Here is a 10,519-nt window from a genome sequence, read left to right as displayed (position 1 = left end):
ATTTCTAATATACACCACAGCGGTAGACCACGCTGCTTTCCGGTTTGGACTACAAAGCCAATCACCCCAATCATGTAGCCGGCAAGGGTAGGATTTTGCAGGCCCAAACGTTTGGAGAGCACCTGGTTGACTCAGATTACACTCCATCACGGGGAATGAGGTTCATTTCAATCTGCCTTGCTGAGCGAATTAAATCCTTGGTTAATTTAGTTTGTTCAATACGTGTCCCCCACCCCCACCCCCCGGGTTTGCACCACATGTTGAACCTGTTTGTACCTTGCTATTTGGAAAACCTAGTTGGTTAATTTAGAGTTCATCTTGTCAGGCAAACCCAGCTGGGGCGGATCTAGCTTCTACGACAAAACGCTACTCTGCACAGGTCGGCAACCTGGCCTTGACTCAAGACTTCTAGGAACGGAGCAGATCGATCCCAAACGACCTGGGTCCTCTGAGGCAACAAGCAGGTGAAAATCAGACTTCTTCTGCTATGCTTTGCTTTGCTTTGGAGGCTTCCGATCAATCACTTTCTTCACGGGGTTGGAAAAACACGTCTCTGTTACCATTCTGGAAGGTGGAGTTAATGGACCAGTAATGGACCGGGTTCTCAAACGAAGCAAAACGTTCTTGTTCAGAAAGCTTTCCAACCATCTCCCTAAGCAAAACAAAGGGCGCAAACGCCTCTTGCCTAGAAGTACAAAAGGGAGCCCCGTTTTCTACCATTCTCAACTCAAGCCTTCAAGGTGAACCCGAGCTCCACAAAAAAGAGCTCCAGAATTTTTTTTTTCTGGGCAGATGCCATTATCTGAGGGCCCCTAGGAAAACCAGTCGTTCCCCCGTCCCCCCCGCCCCAAGCATTCTGTCCCACGTTCAGACGGAGGAGGAGGAAAGAGTTCAAAACCAGGTTGGACTGGGGGGGAGCGCATAGCTTCCTTCCCCTCTTCCTTATTATTCTTGTGAACGCCCGGCTATTATTGTTTGCACAGGGGAAGATGCAAAACTGCCTCTCTCCCTGGGCAAATCCCCTCACTGGGAAGGTCCGGTATTCTGTTCAGTTCAAGGGCGCAGGGGGCCTGTGCGATCCTTGAGTTGAACCACTGAGGCGGGAAATGAAGCCCATCGCGCCAGAGTCAAGACACGCGTCAGTCCTTCATAAAACGATTTCCTCATTCTGCCCCAGGGAAAACGGGCTGCTAACGATGGCCTCCTCAATGACAAATTCCAGATGTCCGTTCTTTCTCACTTTAAGAAAGAGAGAGAGAGAGAGAGAAAAGACATTAGAAGCACGCCACTAACTGGAGTTTTGGTAGACAGAGCCCAGTTTCAGGAAGGAATAAGATCCTCGGAGCCTTTTTTTTTTTTTTTTTTTGGGTGGCTGACTCAGCAGCTCCCACATTAAAAAAGGAAGCGTGGAGATGCGGTTAAAAACTGGACTCCAGCAGGGAAAAAGATTACAAATCCTTCCCACTACATTTGGATTGCGACCCGATTTCACCTGAAGGTTTACTTGGGAGCACTAAAGCCCACCTCTCTGTTCTTCCACCCCCGTCGCTCACACCTTGCCTTCCCTCTTTAACGGATGGACTTTAAAGGGGGGGGGGAAGCTTCGATGAAAATGCCAGGTCGAGTCGAAGATTCAGGAATGGGGAGGTGGGAAAGGGAATCAACACCACATTCTACCTCTAGATTTAAAAAAAAATGTGTGGTCTCAAGAACCCAAGTGAGTGCAGCCTTTTTCTATACCGCAGTTCAACGCGTTCCTTTCAAGCAAAAGGCAAGGAGAAGCCAAAGGCGTTCGTGAGGTGTAGTTTGCCAGAGATGCAAGCCAGGATTGCAGGGCTGCAGTCCGCCTTCCTCCAGCCCGTCTACTTTACAACTGCGCTGAGTTTGAAGCTCCGCGCTCTGAAATAAGCGGCTTTCAGACGCCAGAACCTAATTTAGCCCCGGAATTTCCGCGCCTTCTCAATTTTATTTTGACGGCGAGTTTTAGTTTCCCTAGCTCTCCCAACACTTCCTCAAAATGCGGGCGCGCATCCCGTAGCCCGTATCCACGCTAAGTCTGTGGAACTCTTTGGGAACCCTTCCGAAAATCCGGGCAGAAAAGATCGGGGAGCATTTCCCACTCTGCGTGGAACCGCGGCAGGTTCAGCCGTACCGCTTGGAAAGGAGAATCCAATCAATACAAATGGAAACAAACCGCGACGCCTCTGAGAAAGCTGCAATCGCAGGCCTCGTCTCGGGGGGAGAACCAGGGAGATCGCGTAAATATGGCTAGGATTGTGCCGACCCCCTTTTCCGTGGGTTTCTGGGGATTTTTTTGTTTCTCAAGAAAGATTACCCAACCGCTTTGGCCCGCTATTCGATGTGGTTTGTTTGAAAGTTTAGGCCCTTAACATCGGATTAGTCGAGAAGCAGAAAGCCGAGCGCTTCAGCGCTTTCCTTGTTTTCCTCAAGAAAATCAATCTACCTAGTTTGGAATTGGAACTGATTTTACGCGGTTGATGAGTCCTAACCGCACTGCCATACCAGTCCGCACTTACTCTTGCCTACTCTCCCCAATGGGGTGCTGTGCTGCCGGCTTTTTTTTTATTCTCACTCCCTCTTTTCACAGCCTAGTTGCACACAAACAAAAAAAGGGAAAGACAACTTCAGAGCTCTTTGCTTCTCCCATTTTCCAGACTTCGACTAACCGGCTGACGCTGGAAATGGGTGCCCAGAACTCTCCTCCGACAGTGTCTGGCATAGTAGATATAGTTTAACAATGTGTATAGATTGGAGGGGCGGGGGGAGAGAGAAAGAAAGAGAGCGAAAGAAGTGCCCCCTCCCCAGATCAACAGGAAGAAAAAAAAAGAGTCCCAAAGCTCTTTCCATTTGTAACCATGTGCTCAGCAATCTGGAAAATAGATTCATTTTGCCAGGCAGCCGCCCTCTCTTTTTTTCCCCCCCTCCCCACCTTTCCGTGTCTTGCCTTGTAGCCTCTTTGTGGGGACTGGACATGAAAGGCAAGGACCAAGTGTCTGACAGGGGATCCCTTTTCAAAAGCAAATGTGGGCTGGGGGGGGGGGGCGCAAGACCCCTCGCTGAGCCAGCAGGGAGGGCTAGACTCTTTTCAAGGAGCAACATCAACAAACTCGGGAAGGCTGGCGAGGAGGGGGTCGGTCGGGTCTGCATTGAAAGACAGATGGAAAACGGCTACAAGAACCGTCTCTCTTCTGTAATTTCCTCCCTCCCCAGATAGAAAGCCAGGCAGCCACCCACCGGCTCCTCCTCATTTACCTCTGCCTTCACAGGCCCCTGCTCCAGGGGAGAATCTATTCCAGCCACAAAAAAGCCAGTAAATGAGTATTTTAAATTAGAGGGAGGGAGGGAGGGAGTGGGTTGGTTTATTCACTTATTCGGGGTCACTCAATAATAATGATTTTTAAAAATCTGACAAGACATTGCTGCTCATTGAGAGATTAGGGGAGCATTTTGTTCAAACAAAGCCCTGCATTTTCAGATTTGCCCAAAATATAAAGAGATTTCAGGGCATGGGTTGGTGAAGAAAGCGTTTGTTTATTTTGTACCTTTTTTCACTCACAAATTTAGGCGGAGATCTCATCTTTCAAATGGTTACTTCAACTCTTTCTGCTCAGAAAGAACAAACTTGCATTTTTCCCCCTCCACAACTCTTGCCCTTTCATATGTCAACATTTCCAACTATAACAAAAAGGGGAGTGGGTGTATAATTTTCCTCTATTAAGACCTGCCTGGCAATTTCAAGTAATTTTGGAAAATGGGAACTTAATTGCCACATGTGATGTCAAAATTAAAACTAATGCACAAACTTCTTATAATAAAAATAATATTTTAGGTTTACAACCCAAAATGATTACTTTAAAAGAAATAGAAGGATCGGTAGCAGTAAACTAATTTAAGAGTTCCTTAACAGGCAAGGAAGCAAAAGTTCTCGCAAGCCCACATTTCATTGGTAAACTACAAATGGTTCGTTTTATCTTGTTCTACTTAATGGCAAACATTTATTGTATAGATTATATTTCTGCTCAAAACAGCAACTGGACCCTGTCTTTAATTGTTATCTGTAGTCTAGTACACCAATTCAAGATATGTATTTTAAGACCGGGATTATGATAGGTTGACATACAAAGAGTACAATCCAATATGTACTTCTACAAGCTTCATGGGAGTCGAGCCTCTGATTTTGAGAGTGGTTTGCCCTTGCTACAGCAAAGTTGAAGGCACTGCTTTTTCCCTTAGGTTTTAGCATTACCCAAATAAATGCATCCACTCCGCAGTTCTTTTTTACTTCCAAAGATCCAATACTGACACAACATTTTTAAAAAAAAAAATTACAAGAGCAAATAGCAAGACCCACTGTGCTCCTTTTAAGAGAATTCACAAACATTTATTAATTTACACCAGAGGTGGACAAAAAATGCGTTGCCTTTTCCACATCTAATTATTCACAATTCTTTCAATAAAATAGGGAAACACAACTAGTGGGAAGAGAGCAAAATAGCTCCGGTGCACAATGTATACACGCCAATGAGTCCCGATACACAGAAAACACACACACACACACACACACACACACTGCTCGCGCACACTGAAGGGGTGGGAAGGAGGCGGGAGTTTTGATAACAGAGGGTTTGCTGATATGGCCTGGCCTTTAGAGATATGTATTTCAAATCTCACTTAAAACATAAATTGATTTATACATTTTTAGGAAACATTGAACTATTAAGGATGCCCAAGAGGGAAATTTTAAAACCTTCATTCAAAAATGGGGAAAATACAGACATTGGGACCATTCAGGGAAACAGTTTAAATGCAAAGTCTCACAAGTGCATCCTCCTCCCACCCACCCACCCACACACACACCAAGGTTGCTATCCTGGGAGCACATACAGAATGCAATGGGATTTGCCCCCCAAAAGCATGTATTAACACCACCATTATCAGTTTAATGTTATACCCTTGGAACAAGCCCGTCTCCAAACCAACTACCTGGGAATCTGCATTCTACTGCACAAAGAACTCCACTCCGACAGCCGACAGCCTTAAATTGAATGGAGTAACTTTACAGAGCATAAGGCAGTTACCCCAGAATAACTGAGTTGCTAATGGATCCATACTTGGAAGGCCATTCCAATAAATCCAACTAAAATAGCACCACCTGGACAGTTTAGGACTGCAACCCTAATTAAATGATTTCATTTTTGCTTCCCCCTCCAAAACAAGCTGCCAGAAATCATTTCAGACTAATTTTAAATAGGCCTTTTGGCTCAACAATCTCTCTCTCCCCCTACTCACATACCCCACCATTTGCTAAACCACAACTAACGAGGATATGTGGGCGCGCGCGCCCGCACACACACACACAGATTCAGATGCCACCCACCCACCCACCCACCCCCGAAATAAAGTTCCTACCTTTCAAAACACAATGGGAGGACAATAGAGGGAGATAGATAGGAGGGGGAATGTTGACTGGGAAGGGGCCATTGTGGCTGCCTTTAAAAAGGACAATTGTTGAGGTTTGTGAGTTTACTGGAAAAGTTTTGTCCCGATTGCAGGAGGGATTCGTGGGTGAGGCTCAAATGGTTCGGTAAGGGAGTCAGAGCTGGAGACAACATAGCCAGGACCTGCGCTTGGCTCCCAGCATGGCCCGCCGGGAAGGGCGAATCTGTTGCGCTGACCGCGGAGCTACTGGAGGGCGGAGGGGCCGCGCCGCCACCGCCTCCAATGATATTGTCTATGGAAAAGGAAGGCCTGCTGCCCGCTCCCTGGTCCGTCTTGAGACTCTGCAGGAGGGAGGCGGTAGGGCTAAGCTGCCCCGCCGGGTAGAAAACTTTCCTGCAACTTAGATCGCCTCCCAGGAAAGAGGAGAGCCCGCTGGAGAAGACGGACTGGGCGGTCGCCGTGGCCCCAGGGCCCGGCGGCGCAGGAAGGCTGCAGGATGAAGTCTGGAAGGAAAAAGTCCCCGCCGTCCCTCCGCCTGCGGCAACCGGGTGGTGGTGGTGGTGGTGGTGGTGGTGGAAACTCTGCAGCTGCAGCCCGTAGTTGTAGCCATAAGGTCCGTAGGCGAAACCCGGGAGGAAAGCCGCCGGGTCTGCGGCGGCGGCGGCAGCGGCGGCGCGTAAGAGGAGCTCCGGCGGCTGCTGGTGAAGCTGCTGCTGCTGCTGCTGCCTCTTGAAGCGCTTCCTCCGGCGCAGGAAGGAGCCGTTGTCGAACATATCGGCCGACTCCGGGTCCAGAGTCCAGTAGTTGCCTTTGCCCGGGTTACCCGGTTCGCGGGGGATCTTGACGAAACAGTCGTTGAGCGACAGGTTGTGGCGGATGGAGTTTTGCCAGGCCGGGAACTTCTCGCGGTAGTAAGGGAAGCGGCCGCTGATGAACTCGCAGATCTCGCTGAGCGTCAGCCGCTTCTTGGGGCTCTGCAAGATGGCCATGGTGATGAGCGCGATGTAGGAGTAGGGCGGCTTCACCAAGGGGTTTTTGCCGGCTCCTGAAGCGCCACCGGACGAGGAGGAGGAGGAGGAGGAGGAGGAGGAAGACGACGACGAGGCGGACGCCGGGCCGGCCGCAGACCCCGCCGGAGCCGACCCCGCCGGAGCCGCTGCAACGACGTGATTGTCGCCCAGCGTGGCCACCTCCGGGCATCGCTGGACTGGGGACAGCCTCACCCGCACCGCCTGTTTGGGGAAGAGGCGCAAATCGTCCTCGTCTTCATCTTCCTCCTCCTCCTCGCTAAACTTAGTCTGCCCGTGCTCGTGAGGGGGCCCCACCACGTCGATGTCGTCGTCGTCCTCCTCCTCCTCCTCTTCCACGTCGGATGGCGCCTCGTCGTCGTCCTCCTCCTCCTCCGGCGAGGGGGCCGCCAGCAAGCCGCAGGGTCGGCTGCTCCCGCTGCTGCAGCCCAGGGTCATGGTGGTGGTGGTGGTGGCGGCGGCGGTGCTGCCGCTGCTCCTCCGGCCGACTGCTTCTGCCTCCGGCTCGGGCTGCTCGCCTAGGCCACCCCCTAGCGGCGGAGTGAGGGAGGAGTCCGAGAAGGAGGAGGAGGAGGAGGAGGCCGGGCCGAGAGCAACAGGCGCTCTTCGGCGTTTCTCTCCTTTCAGGAGGGCAGGGCGACCGGTGCGGAGGGGGGCGCGGGAGGAGGAGTGGCGGGAGGGGAGGGGACTGGGCCAGGGGTTGCGGGTGGCCCCGGGAGGGGACCAGGGACAAGGAAAGGAGAGAAAGGACGGGGGGTGAGGGAACGGGACGGGACAGACAGGGTGGGGAAAAGCCAGCGCCTTCGCGCGAAGCTCCCGCCGGCCGGAACGTCGCGCAGGCACTGAGCCGCCCAAGCGAGCGCCCGGAGCTTTTATAACGCGGACAGTGCGTCACGTGCTGGCGCGCCCAAAACAGACCCTCCGCTCGCGCTCCCCCGGCTGCCAAGCGCTTGCAGCCCCGCGCGCCCTCGCGCTCCACTCCCCTCCCTTCGGCCTGTTGGTTGCGTCGGGCTTGCTAGATAAGCCGGCTCAGCGCTTCAGGTTTCTTTTTCTTTCTTTCTTTCTTTCTTTCTTTCTTTCTTTCTTTCTTTCTTTCTTTCTTTCTTTCTTTCTTTATTTATTTATTTATTTATTTATTTATTTATTTCATCGTTATTTTGGCAAGCCCGGCCCCATCTTCCCTTTTGGCGAGACGGGCCACTTATGGCCGGGCGCAAATCTGAGCCCCTCAAAAATAACCGATGGCTCTCTGCTGCGCTCTCTGATGAACCACAACCAACAGAGTAGCAACAACGGCGTTTGGGGAATCTCCTGTAAGCGCTTCTGCCGCCTTTCCAAGTTCTCTCGCTCCTCCTGATCCCGAACACCGACCAATCCGGCTGCATTTCTGCAAACGTCCTTCTCGCTTCCCGCAATCCTCGTTAACCTTTCGTGTTTCTCTCATGACTTCGAGACCGTGTACAAACTCGTGGCCGCATTTCACAAACGGCTCCAGTTTCTCTATTAAATCGTGTTTTGTTTTGTTTTTTCCTCTAGAACTCGTGCGCTGCGCTTTTAAATCCATAAAGCCGCTTGGTTGCTAAACCAACGAGCGAATGAATTTAAAGGACTCGTTGTCTCCGCAGGACTTCAGCAGCAGCCCCACTGCATGTAAACCCAAAACGAATTATTTCTTTCAAAACGCATGCGGGGGTCAGGTGACATCTATGGGAGATGGAAGCCTGGCGCTAGAAAGCGTGTTTATTTATTCCCATTTAAAAACGGCCTTTCCCGGAAAGAGCTGAAAAATGCCGTTTCCATTTTGTCTCCTGAGATGCTGAAGGGGCTGAAAGAGAACGGCCGGCTCAAAGTTACCCTGGAGGTTACTGATCCAGGATTTGAACTCAAGATTTATCCTCGTCCTTCCTTGAAGCGTTTTATTGCTCAGAGCCAATACTGAATCAAATGGATTATATTCACACCCGCAGGATTTGCAGTTTTATCCGGAAGAGTGTACTTTCTGATTCCAGAAACCAACACAAGGCCCAAAGCGCAGGTTCCGCTCAGGAAAAGATACTGTAGGATAAGAAGCCGGATGTCTGTATGCGAGCGAGCGAGCAAGCCAGCGCTGGCTTCGCCCCTTGAGCACCATGCAAATATGGGTTGACATTTATTTGTTTGTTTATTCAGCGTATGGCATATTATATACGTGGACCAACAATACGTTGAAACTATCATAGACAAGGAAAAGGCAGAAAAAACAACAACGCGGAATTCTGCCCCTCCCTCCCACCAAATTGTGAAGAGGGTTTACTTTTAACCACCACCCCGGAAAATCTTATTTGCGCATTACTTTAGGATCCGAGCTGCGCACTGGAAGTAAATTTCCTTGAAAGCAATTGGAGGATACTCCCTCTTCTAGGCTAAAGGGTAGATTTCTTCAGAGGAAAAGGAAAAAAGCATTAGCAGCCCATCAGGAAGAGTCGAAGTGGCTCAGATGCAAGTCCCGCTGCCCAGAGCCGAGCTGATTTAAACAAAAAAAAAAAACCAACCAACCCACACACCTGGCCGTCAACAGATTGAGACGAGCGGGCGAGGCCTTCAGCTGAGCCCTTTTCATTCCTATTTCGCTCTTAGCTTAGAGGGGAGCGAGAAGCGGGCGCTTCAGTTCTGAGGAGAAAATACTGTCCCCCGAGGCTCTTCAGGCTCGAGCTGAAATACTCCCCCCAGGCCAGGCAAGCCGTCTTTTTAGTCTCGGACAAACAGCAGCTGCCGGAGAAGGCTCCGAACGCCCCCCCGTTCCCTCCACTCCCCCCGCTTGGAAGTAGTAGAACAAAACGCGGCGTATAAGTCGTTTTTGTTTTTTTTAAATCGGGTTTTGCCTTGCAATATGGGGACCGGGAGGGGGGCCGCCTTCGTCCTGGCTTCCCAGCCTTCCTACCAATCGATGGCCTTTGACTGACAGTCCAACAGATCTCCCAACAAAGCGCCTTCGAGATCCGGAGGGGGACGATCGATTAGATGACATTGGAAGGCTTAGACCTTCCTGAGAAAGGTGGAGCTCTCGCCTGCTTAATGTTGGGGATAATTTTCAGGATCGCGCGCAACCGGATACGTAGGTGACGCGGTTGATTAAAACAAAAACAATAAACCAAGAATGATGTGTTGACTCGTTTTAAAAAAATGTACATTTTTTTTTTTGCATAAGGCTATTTTGCTTTATCCCGCGTATTCTTTTGTACTCTTGCATCTTCGTGTTGACTGCCGTGAGATTCCAAACTGTTCCAACAGGGAGGCGAGGGGAGAGAGAGAGAGAGGGAGGGAGGGAGGGAGGGAGGGAGGGAGGGAGTGGGGTGGAGAGAGAAACGCCACACAGCTGTTAGCTCAGAATTCAGTCCTGGTCTTTTAAAAGGGATGCAGCCGTTCTGAGTTTGTAGCCCTGGCCCAGTGGCGACGGCGAGGCCGACCACACACGGCGCCACGTGTCTGCTTTGTGTCCCGACTAGAGTTTGTCAAAAAAAGAAAAAAAATTCACGGAAGCAAGATAAATTCCCAGAGAAGCCGGCGTCCAGTTTTGGCGCGAGCGAACCTGCTCTGAAATCTACACCTGGGCCAGGTTTCTGTCCCTGGCCTGTTCCTTTGGAAGTAAAAAATACGGGAAGATCTCTCCAAGCTCCTGGCTGGGCTGGCAACCGGCGAGAACCGCAAGGTTTTTATCTCAAATTTATGCAGGGGAAAAAAGGGAAAGTTGAGTCAGCTAAAGTGTTCTCCTTATCAGTGGAGCCCTTTTCCGTTTTACAGCCCTGAAGAGACTCTGTGTGAGGCTAAACCTTCATGATAATTAAACCTATAAGTCGGGAGCCCATCCACCCTCTTAGCTATCCGATCTCTCTGTTTCTTTGGGAAGTCCAGGAAACTTAATATATTTATCTGGATGTACAGTATAGGTGATCGGACTTCTTCCGAGAAGGTTTTTTTTTCTATAAACCGAATTAATGCCTTTAGGGGCAATTGCGTCTTTGCCGCGGGCATGGTGTGTCGTGCAAGCGGTA

The 10,519-nt window shown here is 50.4% G+C and overlaps 1 protein-coding gene across 1 annotated transcript; it reads right to left on the bottom strand.

Annotated features, from left to right (window-relative positions):
- Positions 1–4,380: 4,380 nt before the first annotated feature.
- Positions 4,381–7,396, bottom strand: FOXD2 (forkhead box D2). The gene has a single exon (XM_026706975.2). It carries the CDS (start codon positions 6,924–6,926, stop codon positions 5,514–5,516), a length of 1,413 nt encoding a protein of 470 aa, XP_026562760.2. The 5' UTR covers positions 6,927–7,396; the 3' UTR covers positions 4,381–5,513.
- Positions 7,397–10,519: the final 3,123 nt, after the last annotated feature.

This window comes from Pseudonaja textilis, chromosome 3 (genome assembly GCF_049901715.1).
Source record: "Pseudonaja textilis isolate UNSWEBS1 chromosome 3, rPseTex1.2, whole genome shotgun sequence".
NCBI lineage: Eukaryota > Metazoa > Chordata > Lepidosauria > Squamata > Elapidae > Pseudonaja > Pseudonaja textilis.
The sequence above is the reverse complement of the archived record's forward strand: the minus strand, read 5'-3'. Positions and strand labels throughout refer to the sequence as shown.

Excerpts from the sequence above, each read along its gene's own strand:
- FOXD2 (XM_026706975.2), bottom strand. The coding sequence starts at position 6,926 with ATGACCCTGGGCTGCAGCAGCGGGAGCAGCCGACCCTGCGGCTTGCTG.